Here is an 18,254-nt window from a genome sequence, read left to right as displayed (position 1 = left end):
TTCCTTCTCCTTTCAAGGCTATACTCCCTCTGCCCATCTTTCCCTCCACAAAGAAGCTGCTGCTACCCTCAGTAGACAGATAAGATCCACACCTAAATCCCTGGATGGCTCCTAGCTCTTTATACAGACTCACCGATTTCTCTGGTCCAGAGCCTGAGGCCAGTGTGTAGTTGAGCCGGTAATGGAGGACATGGCCACTTGGTGGTGTCCAGTTGACCTGCAGGCTGTTGGGGGTCTCCGAGGACAAGGCCAGGCTGGATGGGGGGCTTCTGCTTGCTGCAGCTATCCAGTGGCAAGGCAATGTGGAATTCAACACTTTCCAGAATAGAGGTACCCACAGCCAGGTCAGCTACCCAAATGGTCTTGCACAATGTCTAAAGCCCTGACCTGCCCAATCCTGCGCATTGCCCCTGCTGAGTTCCCCAGCACCTGTAGAAGGTCTTGCATGGAGGGCTGTGCTACCCGTGCTGGGGAATTTGGACCTCAGCCACCCCAAGATTTGTTTCCCTTGTGGGCTCAGATCCAGTGGTCCAGCCCAGAGTCTCAGGGACTCAGGTAGACTGCTTGTCAGTGGGTCTGAGAGTAAGAGGTCCTGGACATATGGATCAAGGAAGGCCTGGGTCCCCTCTGTGCTGCTCCTGTCCCAAGACCATCTGAATGGAGGATAGGCCACCTACAGGGGGTGTAGCGGAGGGACACGGGGTCGCTGCGAGTGCCGTCCCTGTAGTAGGCAAGGATGGTGATCTCATATTCCACATGTTTCATCAGGCCAGGCAAGGTGGCTGTGCCAAGGGTCCCTGGGACAGAGATCTAGAGAAAGGCAGGGGTCCACCTGGGTCACAGGAAGCCTCACCTCCAAGAGACAGACTCACAGGCTATGGGCAGACAGATTGTCTCAAGATACAGGACTGGGATGGGCACAGAGTCTAAGCCTCACTTGGCCTTGGGATCTGGGGCCATAGGAATTTCTCTGAAAGGTCGCCTGCCCCGTGTCCTTACCTCACGGGCCTTCCCTTCTCCCAAGGGCATCCACTTGATCTGATAAACAAGTACACCAGACAAGGCAGTGGCCAGCCATGACAGCTTTACTGCATCTCCCGGGAGCTCCATCACAGACAGCTGGCCAGGGCTAGGAGCTTTCTCTAGAAGATGGGGTGTATAAATGGAGCATAGAGTGCTGACCTTAGCGTTTACTTTTAGACAAGGGTCGGCCACATGGAGGAATGTCCCTGGCCCCTTGTCCAGACACTTGTCCCCACCTGCCCTAATACAGCTAGAACAGACACTCAACATAGGCCCTTCAGTAGGACATAGGGGCACAGTCCAACTGCACCCCAGCCTTGACTTCGCAGACTCACGTGTGGTTACATGGCCAGTCAGCACGGAGGAACCACCCCCAAGGTAAAAACAGGTGACTCTGACGGTGTACATGGTAGAGGAAGAAAGTGGGCCCAGAGTAGCTGAAGTAAGGTTCCCAGGAACCTGAGTCTGAGGGAGGGATACAGGCAAATCCGTCAGGAACCTGAGCTCAGAGTGGGGACCCAAGCTCAGGGCCTATAGCCGGGGCTAGCCTGTGAGATGCCCAAAATGGGAAAACTGCAATCAGTCATGGATCTCAGCATGGCCCATGAGTGGGGACTCCTCTGCCTGTCTCACCTTTAAATCCCACAAAACATTCTGCCTCTAAATCGAGTGTGGCCACAGCCTCAGCATGGACATTCTGCATCTAAACACAGCCTCAGCATGAAATCACTATTTATGTATGTGCGCGCACACACAGGTATGTGTGCATATGCATGTGTGTGTCTTTGCTTCGAACCTAAGGATGCTAGGCTCCCCATGTCTGTGTGGATGCTGCATCTACCTAGGATTCTGAGTCCTCTAGGAAGCCCTTTGAAACTTTTGGGCCCCTGCTCTTACCTGCCCAGAGTGGCTGCCATCACTAGAGATGTAGCTGACCTTGACCAGGCGCACAGGCCTCTGGGCTTCCCAGGACACACAGGTTGAGTTGTAGCGAACATCTGAGAAAGTCAGGTGTCTTGGGGGCCCCAGGGCAGCTGTAAGGCACAACGAGGCCTCAGGGGCTGGCACCCTACCCTTGGGACTGAGAGAAGAGTGGGAGGTACTGGGCCTGAGGGCATATGGGTCATCCAGGGTTATCTGTGGTCTCCCACTTAGAGCAAAGTAAACAACAGAACTGGGGAACTGCTATGTCAGAGGTTCTCAACCTGTGGGTCCCAAACCCCTTGGGAATTGAATGACTCCCCCCTTTCATAGGGGTCACCTAAAGCCATCCAAACCACAGATATTTACATAATAATTCCTAACAGTAGCAAAATCACAGTTATGGGGTAGTGACAAAAAATAATTTTATGGTTGGGGGGTCACCTCAATATGAGAAACTGTGTTAAAGGGTCACAGCATTAGGAAGGTTGAGAACGCTGGGCTGTGTGACCAGATACTCACAGGTCCTGGCACGGATGCTCTGGACCTCGCTGGCCTCTGGTCCCCGAAGGCTCTGCACTGAGACATCATAGTCCTGGCCAGGCTCCAGACCATCCAGCAGTACCTCAGGCTGTCCCACATGTACCTGGCAGGGACATGGTGACACAGTACTCTCTCTATACTGAGCCTCACCATCTGCCCCACCCCATCTCTCTCTCCCTGCCTCTCACCTCTCTCTTTTGCTCCTCCCCAGTGGAGGTAGCCAGCAAGTACTGCACCAAGTACTGAGTGACCCCAGCAGAGGGCGGCCAGGTGACGTGGAGAGTTCTGGGTGTCACTGCAGCTAGGGTCAGTGGCCCAGGTGGAGGCAGGGGTGCTAGGAAGGGATGATCATCAGGAGAATCTCAGGGGAATTGTGGCACATGCAGAACTCATATACATGGACAACAAAGCCCTTTTTCCAGTGACAAGACTTTGAGTAGGTAGGGTTGTACAGATGGCCGGGTAGGCAACCACCATCCAGAGTACAGGACTCTAAGTCACGTGTCTCAAATGTCAGTGGGCTGTGTTTTCGGCTCACAGTCCTGGGGGAGCCAGATCACCCTGCTAGCCTAAGGCAATTTGCTACAAAGGTGATAAGGGATGTTGTATCCAGGATCACACACACAAAACCTCACATACTTCACCAAGGTGTCTCTGTGAATAACTGGAAGAGGCAGATCCAGAGGCATAGAGCAGAGCAGAGGTTGCAAGGGCTGGGTGAAGGTGTTAATGAAATGTGCAGTTTTTGTTGGGAAATGAGTATGATCTATGATAGTCTTAGTGCAAATAGCCCTTAATATACTGTCCTTGTTTGTTTGTTTGTTTGTTTGTTTGTTTAGGTTTCTGTCTTTTGAGACATGGTTTCTCTATCTATCTCTAGTTGTCTTGGAACTCACAGAGATTCACCTGCCCCTCCAATGCTGGGATTAAAGGTGTGTGCTACCACAACTGGCAAAGCCCTGGATACACTAACAGCTATCTATTGTCCCCTGTAAGTGGGTAAGTGTGGGCGCATGAGCCCTATCTCAATGGAGTTGTTAACCAGAAATCATTATAGGTCCAGCAGCAGGCTGAGAGACAGTGGTCTTGACCATGTGTTGTCACCAGACAGGATGGGAGCCTTAGGACATCATGGCAGCAGCAGTATTGAGCCATGGTGTGATACAGGATCAGAGTCTAGATCCCAAGCCTCTTGTGGCTTGTGGGAACACTTCTGACCCAGAGCTGCCTGTAGTCATGCCCTGCTGGTACTATCCCCAAAGGGCAGGACTACACAAAGGCCACCCTTTTACCTGTGGTTGCCCGGCCTTGCAGGCTCTTGCCAACCCCACTCTCATAGACAGGAAGCACAGAGACCAAGTATTCTGTGCTGGAGGTCAGGTTTCCAAGCTCCATGGATGAGACAGGCCCCTCCACCACCACCTGAGCAGGAAAACTTCATCAACAGGGTGTAGACTTGGGAGACATGACACTGCCACCCTGGGAGATTGGATCCCCATATGGAGCAGAGCAGCACCAGGCACCATGGAGACAGGCGAGACTGTAAAACCATCCACTCATCTATCAGTGTCATCAAAACCAATCTGTTGTCTGCAGTCACAGCCCAGCACTCCACATTCTGACTCTGTCCAATGGGCTGTATCTGTGTGTAGCTACCCACTCCCTGTGCTACCCTGGATCTCCTCTCATGCAGTCTTACTCATCTCTAGGCCCTCATTCCGATGTTCAGCCACAGCTCAGCAGAACCCACCTGAACCATGCCGGATGAATCCTGCCAGCTGCCCCAACTCCCAAGGATGGTCTCAGCAGAGGCTGAACCAGGGGACCCCCTCTTACCTCCTTGGGGGCACCACCCCTAGAAGGCTGCCATACAATTAGATACTTGAGGGGTGGGTATAAGGCTGGAGTCCAAGACAGGTGGATACTGGATGAGGTGGCGTGGGTCAGGATCAGTCTGGTGGGCGTGGGGAGGGGGTCCAGGACCCGAGTACCTGCTGCTGGTTTGACTGTGAGGAAAGGCAATCAGGGACCAAGCAAGCACATCCACATACTCCCTCTGGTGGCCATGTACAGGAAGGACAGGAAAATCCTCCTACCCCAGCCCACAACATATCCAAGGAATTGGCCCAGTATAGCTTCAATCTCCCTGTTCCTCTGCCACCGTGGTGCTGTGTTCTTACCTGGGCCTCTGCCCTGAATTTTTTGGCAAATGAGTCGGCTGAGCAGAGGAGCTAGGGTGTCCAGCTGAGGGAAGTCCAGCACGTTGTGGACAGTGATGTCCAGTGGCTGGGACGCCAGGAGCTTCAGCTCAGCCTCATCGACATTCTTCACACCTGCTTTAGGGAAGTGTGTGTCAACATGCCACTCCGAGACTCTCATTCTATTTACAGACAAGACCACAGGGGAGGGACCTACCAGAGTTCCCATCATGGGGGAGGGCAAAACTGAAGCTGTATGTCCTAGATTTCACGGGGTCTCAGTGGAACACAGGAATGGGCCAGGGGAGGCCAGTGTGCTTAGCTCTGGGAACTGGGAAGCAGGCCAGACTATGTGGATGCTGGTGTCAGGTACCCACCCATAAGAGAGGGGGTTCCTGGAAGAGAGGGGCTCCTGGAACAACCCCCTACACTTGGAGTTTCCTTCCCATCAAACAGTGCAGTAAATGTGGTTGACGTCCCAGAGAGCACCAGGGACACTCCTTACTTGAGGAGCAAACGGGGAAGGGGGAAGAGCTGTCAGACACAATGGCAGCTGCCAGGCAGGGGACCAGTTTGAAGGTTACTTGCAGTATGAGTTGGAGGGTGGCAGGGAGTTGGGGAGTGTCACGGCAAGGGAGACAGGGACAAATTTTGCAGATGTTGCTGGAAGGTGTAGCCATGCACCTCTATGGAGCAGGGCTCACCCTCTGGCCCCTATGGGTGTGGATGCTGCAGGCCAGCAGTTATCATGTACCCAAGTTTCTAGCCAGAGATGGTAAAGCCAGAGTGCAGATGTGTCTGTGATCTAGAGTCCACCCTAGCCATGTGCATTCGAACCCAGGGCCCAGGCACTGTGCCAGCTCACCCACAACAAAGACATCAATGTCCTGATCCTTAAGGATCCTGGCAGCTGTGCGCACATCATCCTGGGACTTGCCATCTGTCACCAGAATCAACACTTTGGCTGCCTCTGGACGGACACCGGCTGCTGGCTTCAGGTTCTGCTCCAGCACATGGGTTAGAGCAAGGCCTTGGGAATATAAGGGACAAAGTGATGGGCAGCCACTAGGACCTCCTCCTCAGGTGCCCTCTCAACCACAGCTGACACACTCGATCCCAAGGCTCTCTGTTCATGTTTCATCGGTCCTGCCTTGCCAGGCTAAAGGCACTTGGGATCAGGGACAGCTCCTCCTGTGAAGAATACCCATAGCCCAGCAAGACCATGCCTAAGAAGCTGCCTGCAAGGCTGACCGTCCAGCTGAGTAGGACCAAGAAAGAAGCTACCCATGATCAGTGCAGACTCTTGCTCAACAAGGTGCCCAAAGTTCCACACTTTTACCAAGGTTGGGGTGTGGAGGGGTGGTCGATTTTGCCCTGTAAAGTGTGAAGTGGGCTCAGCACCCACTCATCACATAAATGTTCAGGGGCAGAGGGGTCAGGAAAAGTTTGGCAAGAGGCTTCAGAACAGCTAAACCTCAAGACCCAGGACATACCTGTGAATGTGTTTCCTCCCTTGTAGCGGAGGTGGTGTACAGCTGCTAGCACTTGCTCCTTGGTTTGGAAGGAGTTCAGGTCCCACTCGGTCTGGGGGTCTCCACTGTACTGTGTCAGACCTAGGGGTGGGCTTTGGTTGCTGGATTGAGGTTTTGGGGGAGGGGGTCTTTCTTTTTTGCATCACTGGGGGGTAGGCAAGCACGCTAGCCACATGTTGTATGCTACTACATCCTCAGTGTCAAGGCTCAGTTTTGAAAACCTGATCCACAGAATCACCTGCTCTGGGTAAAGCCTCTGGGAGTCCCACTCCCAGGAGATGACACATTTTCAGGGCCCAAGGCTCACATAGAGATATCATCAGAGGGACTAATTGGGAGCTAGCCATTCCTGCAGACCATAACGACAGCCCAGACTCACAGAGAAAGTGAGTCAGGACCTGACTCAGACCAAGCAGGCTTCTATCAGCCAGGTTTCTTAACTTTCTTGGCAGTTGATGGACCTTGAGAGGCTGTAGCAGTCACTATCCTTTTCTGAGGGCAGCTGCTGTCCTTCTGCTAGTGAGAACTCAAGAAACCCAATCTCACCACCACCCACCCACCCATCCCTGCAAGGGCAGGGCAAAGGAGACGGTACCTACCTACTTGGACTTTATCTGGTCCTATTGCAAATTGTGTGATGATGCTGGCCAGGAAGTCTTTCACCTGCTGGAAGTGGTTGTGGCCGATGCTCCAGGACCCGTCCACCAGGAAGATTATATCAGCAGGTGTTGGGGGTGTACATTGGAACTGGGGGTGATCTGAGGCAGGTAATAAGGAGTGGGGTACTGGGTGGGGCCTATGGCATCCTCAGGATACCTCAAGTATTGGAGAACTGCCAGGGATCTTGGGGTGTCAGGATTTCCAAGGACATTGTGTCTCCCCAGGCTTAGAAAAACCTTCTTGCATCCTAGTTTGGGGTTTCGGCTTCTCTAAATCCCTTCACAGAGGGCTGATTACAGCCTCAGGTCTAGGGGTCACTTCTGCCTCCTTTAGAAGTGCCCATGGCAGCACTATGTGTGAACCTGACAGTTTAGTCCCTAGGCTGAGCAGGCTTCAGCACCCACATTTCCAGGCCCATCTGCCTATAGGTGACCAGCTGGTATGGCTGGGACTGACAGCACCACAGACAGTCCAAACCTGGGCAAATTGACAGGAAGATCAGACAGGAATAGTAAGAACCAGAGACATCTGTGGGTGGCCTCAGGACCTTCCATTTCCCTAGAGTTCTTTGTAGATACAATGTTCCTACCTGGGGCCCCTGATAATTTGACAAAGATGACACCTGACAGGCCTCAAGAGATTTCTGAACACAGCCAGGTGATTCCTCTGTGGGTTCCGATCCTTAGACTAAAGGTGGGGGGGTCCAGGCCTGCCTGTAAGACTCTCAGTGGAGTGGTAACAGTGTACCAGAAGACCCTATCCATAGCAATAGAAGAGAGCACAGGGCCTGGACATGAGGGAGTAATACCCAAGTCTGGGGACAGAAGCCTTCCTACAGCTCTGTGCTGCTGGAGCAAGGAGTGTCCTGATGTGATGGGAGAACGATGAGGACATAGCCCGACTCCATCCGGCTCCACCAGACAGCTTACCCAGCTTCCCTTGCTTTCCCACTGAGGCTGCAGTGTGGCTCTGCCTCTCCAGGTCTGTGGTTGTCTGAGCAGAGTTTTGTACACCAAGGCCCTGCTTGAGTTTCCTCTGATCCTTACTGGCCACTCCTGGAGGCGGAGGAGGGGTCATAGCTGCTACCATGCACCTCCCAGACCTAAGCTAGGGCTCTAGGACAAAGACTATCTGGCCCCTGTACATGAGATTAGTGAGTCCAGAAACACGACGGGTAAAGAACATGTGGTCAAATATAAATAAGAACTTCTGGCCATATAACAAGACCCAGGAAGCTTCACAGGGCTCTCCCCTCCCCCAGGGTTTACTCTCAGTTCACTCTGACCTACCAAGAATGGGCAGGTCCCTGCTTAAGGTAAAGGCAATGCTGGGCTCAGATGTTTTCTCAGAGTCTGGGCCCCTCAGAGGCAAGGAGGTAGGCTCCAGGGTGGCTCCAGCCAGCCTCCGGCTGCCTCTGCCCAAAGATTGGCTCTTCAGATCCTCAACTGCAGAGAGAGGAAGGACTGTCAGGCCCAGGACACCAGCCCAAAGCAGGAACAGGGGCTTGGAGCTTAGGGATCTGTACACTTCCTGGAAGGCAACCCCACAGACTTGCTGTCTGCCTCATGGAAGATGAGCAGCAATGTCAGAAACAGGTTAAAAAAAAAAAAACCAACAACAACAACAACAAAAACCCAAGTACTTCACAGGCAAAGTGCTTCAGGGCACAAGCCAGAGGCCTTCCAACCAAATCCACCCATCTGGGTACAGGAGGACTTACTCACAAACTCCCTTCGTGCCAGCAGGATAGGCCCCGAGTCAGTGAGCTCAAAGATCTGCAAGGTGTAGCTCTTGGAAGGGTTCAGGCCACCCACAGTGGCCTTGGGGGTCTTGGTGGTCAGTATCAGCTCCTGCTCCAAGTCCCCTAGGTGGGGGTGGAGAGTTGTTGAGGCTGCCAAATTTACTATACATGTGAGTGCATACACGTGGGTTGATGTATATCCACGCTAATGGGTGTGTACTGAACATGCTTGTGCATGTACCACTGCATATGAACTATGTGGGGTATGCATATGTATACATGTAGATGTGAGTGGATGTTTGTGTGTGTTGTTGTGCATGTCTGCATACATATGTACACATGGAGTGTATGAACGTGTGTGCTACATGTGTGTATCCTTAGGTAGTATTCATGTATGCATGTACATGTTGATAGGTGAATGTGCACTGCATGTGTGCTTTGCATGCACATACACAAAAATGCATGTGGGTATATGTGAGTTATGTGTCTTTCATGCATATATACTATATGAGTATACATGTACATGAATGTGTGGGCATATGGATATGTGCATTACACATGGATTATGTACATAGTATAAGAGACCATCCAAAGCAATCCCTGTTGAGGTCATGGAAGGGGACAGGATGATGTCAGATGGGAGAACAAGACATGGGAAAGGGGAAGAATCTCTGACAGCCAAAGGAAGTCTCTTCTTTGCAGAAGAACCTGTCTTGTGGGAGAACAGCCACCTTTCCTTCTTTGGAATGCTGTCATCTAAGACAGGAACAGATTCCAGCATTAAAAAACAGACATAGCCAGGCCTAGCAGTTCAGTCCTCTCATCCTAATACTCAAGAGACAGAGGTGGGCAGATTTCTGTGAGTTCAAGGCTAGTCTTGTCAACAAAGCAACCTCCAGGATGGCCAGGGATATACAATGAAACTCTGTCTCGGAACAGAACAAAACAAAAATCATGTGATTCCAAAGAAGCCCTGTTCTATCTGGAGGTGGGTGGGGTAGAGTCAGAAGTGACCTTGTAATGGATTGAGGAGAGATACCTAGACTCACGGACATACGCACAGCGCCCATGTCTCAAACAACAGGGAATAAAAACGATTCCCACCTGGGAGGAACAGAACACTGTTTCTGCACAGTGGGCAGTCCCCAGACCTGCACCCAATCTGACAGTAGGCAGTGGCCAGGCAGGGAGCCCCAGACCAACAAGCTTCTATCATTTAAAATAATTTGTTATAGCAGCAGAAGATGGGCTCAAGCTGCGTGTGCAGGCACAGGCCTGAAATCTAAGCATACAGTGGGCTGAGGCAGGAGAATTACTGAGTTCAAGTCTAGCCTGAGCTATGCATCAATTAAAAAGAAGAAAAGACCATGTTTAAAAAAGACAGAATGTCACACTGACTAAAAAGGATGCTTTGGTTAATATCCCTCTGGAAGCCTTTCTATTATATGAGTATTTTATAACTTTTAGCTTTATGGATTCTCTGTTCTTTATGTTCTTTTTATTTTTATAATTTATTCTTTTTTTTTCTTTTACCTGGATTTGCTTTTCTGTTCTATATAACTTAGTATGGATGCTTAACTTCTTAGGTCTTTTTTTTATCCCTTTTTCAATACTGAGACTCACTCACTCCAGGACTCACACATGCTGGACAAGCGTTACCACGGAGCTACTACAGCCTCAACCCTACTACTGTTTGTTCTTTAACTTATGGAGTTAAAGCTATTAATCTTCCTCTAAGCAACAGAAAAAAAATATCGCATCTATGTAGTTCAGGTTGGGGACCCTCTTCCCTCAGCCTCTGCCTTGCCACGCCCAGCTTGTCATCATGGCTGTCCCTGTAACTGGAGGGCTAACTGGGATTTGGGTACTCTCCCTTTTCACATGTTCACTGCATGCAGGATCCAGGCACTCTCGGCACCTTCTGTGTGTGTTCCTGCTGGTTACAGGAGAATACAGAGGCCTCTCCAACTACATCTGCTCCATGTGATTGAGGAAAGGAACCCAGAAATGATAGAAATAGCTCTGCCAAGGACGGTGTGGGGAGCAGCTGGCTGGAGCAGGCTCAGTGAATCCTACTGACAGTGTGAACTCATTACCACAATTTTATTCAAGTGGAAAGCCTTGGTCCTGAGAAAGATGGAAATGAGATGCACTATCTTTTATATCAATGCGTTAAGTCGACAAAGGGGACTCCATCTTTAAAGAATTTGCTTTTTTTAAAAAAGGCATATGAGGGCTGGTGAGATGGCTCAGTGGGTAAGAGCACCCGACTGCTCTTCCAAAGGTCCGAAGTTCAAATCCCAGCAACCACATGGTGGCTCACAACCACCGGTAATGAGATCTGATGCCCTCTTCTGGTGCGTCTGAAGACAGCTACAGCGTACTTACATATAATAAACAAACAAACAAACAAACAAATAAATAAGGCATATGAGGGTGGGAGTGGGGAGCCCCTGTCTACACCTTCAGCATTTTTCTAAGATCTAGGTTTGTGCTAAACATTACATCCTGCTCTCAAAAGTTGCACTTGGCTCATCAACTATGTTGCTTTAAGTTAGCCAATATGTAAGAATGTGAGACCTAGCTCTGACCATTCAGAATGAAGTACCAGACTTCTTCTTTTTTTTTTTTTTTTTTTTGGTCAGTTATTCTTTTTTTTTTAAGGTATTTATTTCATTTACATTTCCAATGCTATCCCAAAAGTCCCCCACCCGCTCCCCCACCCACCCACTCCCATTTCTTGGCCCTGGCATTCCCCTGTACTGAGGCATATAAAGTTTGCACAACCAATGGGCCTCTCCTCCCATTGATGGCCAACTAGGCCATCTTCTGATACATATGCAGCTAGAGACACGAGCTCCGGGGGGTACTGGTTAGTTCATATTGCTGTTCCACCTATCGGGTTGCAGATCCCCCCCAGCTCCTTGGGTACTTTCTCTAGCTCCTCCATTGGGGGCCCCGTGATCCATTCAATAGCTGACTGTGAACATCCACTTCTGTTTGCTAGGCCCCGGCATAGTCTCACAAGAGACAGCTATATCTGGGTCCTTTCAGCAAAATCTTGCTAGTGTATGCAATGGTGTCAGCGTTTGGAAGCTGATTATGGGATGGATCCTCGGATATGGTCGTTTCTAGATGGTCCATCCTTTCGTCTCAGCTCCAAACTTTGTCTCTGTAACTCCTACCAGACTTCTTTAGTTAGAAATGAAAACACACTGGGACCTCTGATTGGGTGTGCCCACTTACTTGCTTACTTAAGCTTAGCCACACACCATTCTGCAGAAGTAAAACTTTGTGCTTTGCCAAAATCCAAAATAACAAACTCTGGATTGTGTGCTCATTTTCTTGAGACCCAAGTCCCATTTCTAACCATCCTAACAGGAAAGAGGAAAGAAAGCCTAGCAGGGAGACATGAGCTCTCCATACCTGCCATAGGTGTCACCTGCACCAAGAAGCCAAGGCCACTTCCCTCTGCTTCCCTCCACTTCATCTGCAGCTGGTCCTCAGGCAGTACTGCCAGCCTCAGGCGGCTACTTACTGTAACAACAGGATTGGAAGTTGGGGTATAAGGCAGACTTACCAGTGACCAACTGACTACCTCCTACAACCAGAAGGCGGCTTTCCCTAAGAGACATGGAGGGATATAGCCCCATCTAGGTGTCTTTAGAATCTGTGGCCTCATGAAGATCCCACAACCTGTGATATTCCATGACAAGGCCACACTGGTAGCTTTATTTAATTCCACCACTGTACCCAGGAGGGCAGTGTCCACCCTGTGATGACTGGAGGTGCAGAGATAAAGCCCAGGGCCTTGGCAGCTGCCTTGGGTCTCCTAGACTCAAGAGGAATGTAGAAGCAGCTGTGCAGCTGCACACACACACACACACACACACACACACACACACACACACACACACACACCCCGAAGCTGCCAAAGTCATGCTAAGTTGATGCGTCCCCTGTGGGCAGAATGGATGTAGAATCTCAGCTGGAACTATGGTGATGGCTGTCTGCTTATGTGCACATGGTGTGTCTGTGTACACCTGTGCCTACATGTGGGCATGTGTGGGATGCATGCTAAGCTTCAGCTCTCAAAATAGGAATGGCATTATGATAGCTAGTACTGTCAGCTTTAGAGAATCTAAAATCACCTGGGATATCAGACTCTGAGGATGCCTGTGGGGGATTATCTTGGTTTTGTTAACTGACGTCAGCAATGTGGAGAAACGCATTTTAATTGTAGATGGGGCTATTCCCTCGGCAGGGGCTATAAGAAACTAGGGTAGTGAGTTGAGCACTATCGTTCACTCCGTTTTGCTTTCTGATGGTAGATTTGGTGTGACTGGTGCACCTTGGCTTCCCTGCCATGAATATTATACCCTGACCCATGAACTAAAGTAACCCCTTTCCCCATAAGTTGCTTTTATCCACATTTTGCCACAAAGGGAAAAGAAACAAAGACAGGGCAATCCTGTCATGAAGGAGGGGGAACCCATGGTCAATGGGGGGGCGGAGGGACCATAGGGCCTGTGCTGACCCCCCAAGAAGCTTCCGGACTCTGTTGCAGAAGCTATTTTTGGAAAATGGGGACAGAGGCCTCTTCTAGACTCCTCACCATGTGCTGGGGCACAGAGAGATAGGCAAAGACTGAGAGTGCCTGGGATAGACACAATGACCCATTCAGAATGAACTCTTTCCGGATGGGCTCGGCCGCTCTGACCGTGACCTATTGAAAGGCAGGAATGTGTCAGGATGAGGTGGGGGTTCTGAAAGGCCAGCTGTGAGCATGGGTCCCCACTCTTGCCCATAAAGAGCCTTCTGTTTTTTTTCCCCCTCAGTGTGTTAGGAGCTTTTAGAACTATCTCAGACAGTACAGGCACATGTTCCCCTCCCTAACCTCAGCTCACCTCTCAGCTGGTCTCTGAGGCCCCAGCCCATCCCAGCCATGCATGGGCAGCCTGTCATGCTGAGACCTGAGCTGGGGGAACAGGATTTGTGGGTCTTACAGAATCACTCTAAGTTGTTCATACAGCAAAGCCTTCCTTCCAATTGAAACCTCAGCCTATGAGCCCCACCTTGGGGTTCCACTGTCTGAACAAAGGGAGCTGAAGGACTCTGTCATGTGGAAGTCACCCCCTTGGATAAGAGGACAGGCTGGGAAATGAAGTCTGATGGGTTCCAGGCAAACACTGAGTTGGAACCACCAACAGTGCTGTGGATAGTAGTGGTAGGAAGATATGTTTTTAACTTGGATGAGAAACAGATCCAGACCAGTCAGGTATCATGAGGAATATACTATATTGTTCCTGGGAGCTAGATGTAGTCATGAGTGTGAAGGCTATGGGCACACAGAAACATGCCTTCCAGGGACCCACCTGAGCCAGCAGCTCCACAGGAAGGAGTCTGCAACACAGATCCTCCCCAAGTCCTGTGCACATCCCTTGGAGGTCATAGAAATACTACGAGAGACTTTCCCAGGGGGAGCCTGCCTGGAATAGCCAAATAGGAAGGGACCAGATGGAAACTCTTGCCCCAAGACATGTACAGAGAAGAGAGATAAACTACCCTTCTAAGACAGAGTAGGAAGGCTTTTTTCCTTGGGAGTGAAGAGGCAGGAATATTGATCTCTATTAAGCCATGTGTGTAGTATATGAAACCAGATTGAAAATTTTACAGAATAACTATGCAAGGCATAGATAAAGGATCAAATTTGGAGAATGCCAGTAATCTTGAAATAACTTAGGCAAAAAAAGCCTCCCTAAGCAAGGCTGAAGTACCACAAGGTCAAGGCAAGAGGGAGGGTTCTCTTCTCTGCTCTACCAGCTTGCCTGTTGCTAGAACAGCTCTCAGGCTGGCATTTACTACAGGAAAATGCCTGTGATGGCAAGTCAGAGGCTTGTAGCAGAGTTCCTCTTGCAGGCAGTGGGGGCATTGCCTCCTTACCTTGTCCCTGCCCCAGTGCCAACGTGGTGCCCAAGAACATCCAGAGGCAGAAGTGTTGGTAGGAGCCTTGGAGGCTCATACTGCACAGCCTGTGGGAGGAGAGGTCAAAGCCCTTCACCACTTAAGGAACTGTCTTACCCGCCTCCCTGACAAGAAAGCTTGTTCTGCATCCATTCCCATGGACCAGCAGGATGTCCCTACAGACATAAGTGAAGCCCAGAGGCCTACAACTTGTCATTATGGAGATGTTGATGAAGACTGAAGCCATACTAAGGCATCCCACTGAACAAAGGACCCTCAGCTACAAAATCTCCTAGTGTGCTCAAGTACCCTCTGCAGGGAGCCAATTCTCCCTGAATGGGGGAGCACTGCCCATGCCCCTTCTGGTATTCACACCCACAATCGATAGACACAGTGGGGATCACCAGAGTAACAAAACCGTGAGGCCCCAGCAGCCCCACATGGTGTCTGAGATTGGTTTGGATAGATTCATACCATCAAGGTCATCACATTCGGTGGCTTGCTCTCAAGCAGAAGGGACATGTGAGGCCAAATTCTGATTATAGCAGAAGTAGGCACAGTAGGGATGAAAAGTATTGGGGAACCCTTGAGTCCTCTCTGAAGTTGGGAGATAATGCTTGAAAGAGAGGCCAATAGGGTAGAGTCCACCACCTCAGGGTAGCACTTTGGAGGTGGGAACACAAGCATGACCCAGCCTGGAATTCGTGAGCCCGAGGAACCCAGGATCCCCACCCCAGCCCTGAACAAAGCACCTGCATTTCCTGTATACTCAAGGTTACCTCTGCAGAGAAGCCAGCTCTGTGAGCAGAGCCAAGGCCAGTAGGAAGGCTACAGGCTGATACACCCTAGAACAGTAGTTAACCTGGGAGTTGTGACCCCTTTGTGTGTGTTGGGGTAGGGGAAGGGACATCTAATGACCCTTTCATAGGGATTACCAAAGATTATTGGAAAACACAGATTTTTACATTATGATTCATAATAGTAGTAAAACCATAGTTATGAGGTAGCAACAAAAATAATTTCATGATTGAGGGTCACCACAACATGCGGAACTTTTTAAAGGGCCACAGCATTAGGAAAATTGAGGACCACTGCTCTAGAGTGTATATATGCACCCATCCAGAAGATTTAAACTAAGGTGTCAGTGCTATGGACCACTGCTCCATCTGCCTATGAAGTGCCACAGAAATGGCCCTGCCTTCTGGACTCACTCTGAAGCCAGACCCCTCCCTACTTCATGGCCAGGGTGGTCACAGCTGATGGACATAAGTTCCCCTCTGCTGCCCACCAGCCCTTTTTGTATGTCCTTAGTTCCAAGTGTCTTCTGAAACCCTCATAGGATCTGGAGAAGATGCTCAGGTCTCCAGGCTACACTTGAGTCCCTCAACTTGTGGGGCCTTATCACTTTTCCCAGTCTCTCCCCAGTGGATTCTCTGGTAAGCCCCCTCATGCACCCAGCCCCAGGGCCATAAATGAGTCACTAACCTCCTGCTCCAAGGATAGTGTTCCTCACTTTCCAATGCCTCTTGGTCTTGCTGTGACAAAGCTGGAACTTAGAAAAGGTTCCCTTCCCTGATGTCACCACTAGGCCCGCCCTAAAGTCTTTTCCCCTCCCTTTTATCTTCTGCTGCTTGGGGCTTGTTTTCAAGAATGAGATGGTGGTCCCAGCACAAAGGACCCATTTCACACTCTTCTGGGAATCCCACCAGGGGTAGTGGGGGACTGCAAGTCTGTCCCACAGAGAGGCTTCTTGAGAATAAAGGCCAGTGTGTGTAGCCCTGGGTGCTGGGCATTGAGAGCCTCTGACCAGCCTATTTGGGGGAAGGACCATTTAGACTACCAATCACTAGGGGCTGGGGCTGGGGTCTGCAACCTCCATTCCCTTCCTTCCTGTTCACACTAGAACTAGGAGCAGGCCCATGCCCACACTACTTACACCTTCCTGAGCTGCTCCTGCCTGTGTAGGTTGGGAAAGCTCTGCTCTCAATGAAGCTCTCGTGATCCATCTTGAAAACCCCACGGTCTCACCCTGTAACTCTCGGCAAGGTGGCCCAGTAGACCAGGCCAGGGATAAAAGGCCCCCTACTCCCACTTGAAGGCATGGCTCATGACCCAGCCACTCGGGTTCCCATGGGTCCAGTGCAGCGTCAGTTTGGTCTTCAATTACACATGGCCTCCAAACCATGATGTGAGATCTAGGGTCACAGTCCCTATAGATCCTCCCACAGTCAGATAAAGTTGTAATCTCTGAGTACATGCATCTGTGGCCGTAGCTCACAGGAATCTTGAAATACCTGTGTGTATCCACGCACAGCTCAGTACTCCTCTGTGCACTGTCTGTCTCAGGTGGACTACCCTGTACTTTCTACCTCCTGCTACCTAGAAATGCCCTGGCAGCCCGTGTACCAGCCCCGCGGTTCTGCTTTCCCTGTACCTAGCAATGGCATGTGTACACCCATCCCCACGCTCTGAGATCCACGTCATAACCCCCTGCAAACTAAGTCAGAACAGAGTGCCCTGGAGCCTGCTCACCTCCCTCCTGACCACAGCCTGACAGTAGGGGATACTAACATGGGAGTAACAATTTAAGTGGGCAAATGTGATGATGGGGGAGCAGACACTCAGGATATTGTCTTAATGGTTTCAAAGGAAAGGGGCTGACCTCTGTGTCTGGTCTGGCCATTTGGGGCAGGAAGTCTGGAGTGAAGCCTGACTTGAGACTGATAGAATCTTGCCTGCCCAGAATCCCTTGATGCTAAAACCCACACTTCAACAGCTGGCCAGAGGCCCACATCAATTTCAGCCAAACAAGCACTAACTCCACCCAGGACACTTGGTGGGAGACAGAGTTTGCCTGACCCATGCAGGCTGGAAAGGCTCAGGAAGGAGTAGTGTTATAGGCCTGCTCCTAGAAAATCCTGCCATTGCTAGGTACAGAGGAAGCAGACCGTTGGGCTGGTACAAGGGCTCCCAGGGCATTTCCAGGCAGCATAAGGTATCAGAACTCCTTGGTCCTTTAGTGCTGCCCACAGACAAACCCCTCTGCAGGCCACATACAGGAGGCTCCATACTATCCCACTGGACATCCCTGGGCCAAAGCCAGGATAGAAGACAAGAGGCCAAGCTATGACTTGCCCCAAGGATGTGGAGTCTCTGGAGATAAGCCTACCACCCAGGCCATGAACATGGCCCAGGAAAGGCTATCCACTCAAGCCACAGCCAAGAGCCACTCCAAGATACCACTCCTTTCTCACCTCCTAACTACATGACTAACCACAGACATCCAAGGCTGCTCAGCCTCTTGCCAGGTCACCTAGGCCGACAATGTCTGACTTAAGTCTAACCAGGCCTCCCTGAAGCCCAAGCTGTCCCTGCCATGTGTTTGTTTACATATATCCAAGGGAAGGGCTCTCCAGGCCTTATGTTTATAGAATATAGTCTGACAAGTTCCCTACATACAGGCTGCAAGCAGCAGACAAAGGCCATACCTAGAACCTTGCCCTGGGCTTTACTTATCCTGTCCTTTAAGGGATTAGAAACGTGGTATAGAGGGCTCTGGATTATGTTAAAAACAAGCCTCAAAACATGCAGCTCCTGTACTCAACATAGCACCAGAAACCTGTTTGTAGCTAGGGCTATTTGCCACTCCCAAATGACCTGAGGCAGGCAGCT

The 18,254-nt window shown here is 50.5% G+C and overlaps 1 protein-coding gene across 4 annotated transcripts in view; it reads right to left on the bottom strand.

Moving 5' to 3' along the window:
• The window catches only part of Col20a1 (collagen, type XX, alpha 1), a 34,223-nt gene extending 16,371 nt beyond the window's left edge, over positions 1 to 17,852 (bottom strand). The window contains exons 1-17 of one of the 4 annotated variants that reach the window (XM_017319287.1): positions 14,562 to 17,852; positions 12,045 to 12,155; positions 8,598 to 8,741; positions 8,167 to 8,322; positions 6,817 to 6,975; positions 6,179 to 6,298; positions 5,551 to 5,715; positions 4,668 to 4,820; positions 4,324 to 4,493; positions 3,780 to 3,909; positions 2,676 to 2,821; positions 2,467 to 2,590; positions 1,921 to 2,057; positions 1,359 to 1,488; positions 1,000 to 1,142; positions 678 to 810; positions 134 to 282 (exon numbers count right to left, since the gene is read on the bottom strand). In XM_017319287.1, coding sequence (XP_017174776.1) covers positions 134 to 282; positions 678 to 810; positions 1,000 to 1,142; positions 1,359 to 1,488; positions 1,921 to 2,057; positions 2,467 to 2,590; positions 2,676 to 2,821; positions 3,780 to 3,909; positions 4,324 to 4,493; positions 4,668 to 4,820; positions 5,551 to 5,715; positions 6,179 to 6,298; positions 6,817 to 6,975; positions 8,167 to 8,322; positions 8,598 to 8,741; positions 12,045 to 12,155; positions 14,562 to 14,640 — 2,349 coding nt within the window. In that variant the 5' untranslated portion in view covers positions 14,641 to 17,852. Of the gene's footprint in view, positions 1 to 133; positions 316 to 677; positions 811 to 999; positions 1,489 to 1,920; positions 2,058 to 2,466; positions 2,591 to 2,675; positions 2,822 to 3,779; positions 3,910 to 4,323; positions 4,494 to 4,667; positions 4,824 to 5,550; positions 5,716 to 6,178; positions 6,299 to 6,816; positions 6,976 to 7,806; positions 7,933 to 8,166; positions 8,323 to 8,597; positions 8,812 to 12,044; positions 12,156 to 14,561 lie in introns of those variants that run through there. The other 3 variants (NM_028518.1, XM_017319288.1, XM_006500727.3) reach the window with 3 other exon arrangements.
• Between the last annotated feature and the right edge of the window lie 402 nt (positions 17,853 to 18,254).

Source organism: Mus musculus, chromosome 2 (genome assembly GCF_000001635.26).
Source record: "Mus musculus strain C57BL/6J chromosome 2, GRCm38.p6 C57BL/6J".
NCBI lineage: Eukaryota > Metazoa > Chordata > Mammalia > Rodentia > Muridae > Mus > Mus musculus.
The sequence above is the reverse complement of the archived record's forward strand: the minus strand, read 5'-3'. Positions and strand labels throughout refer to the sequence as shown.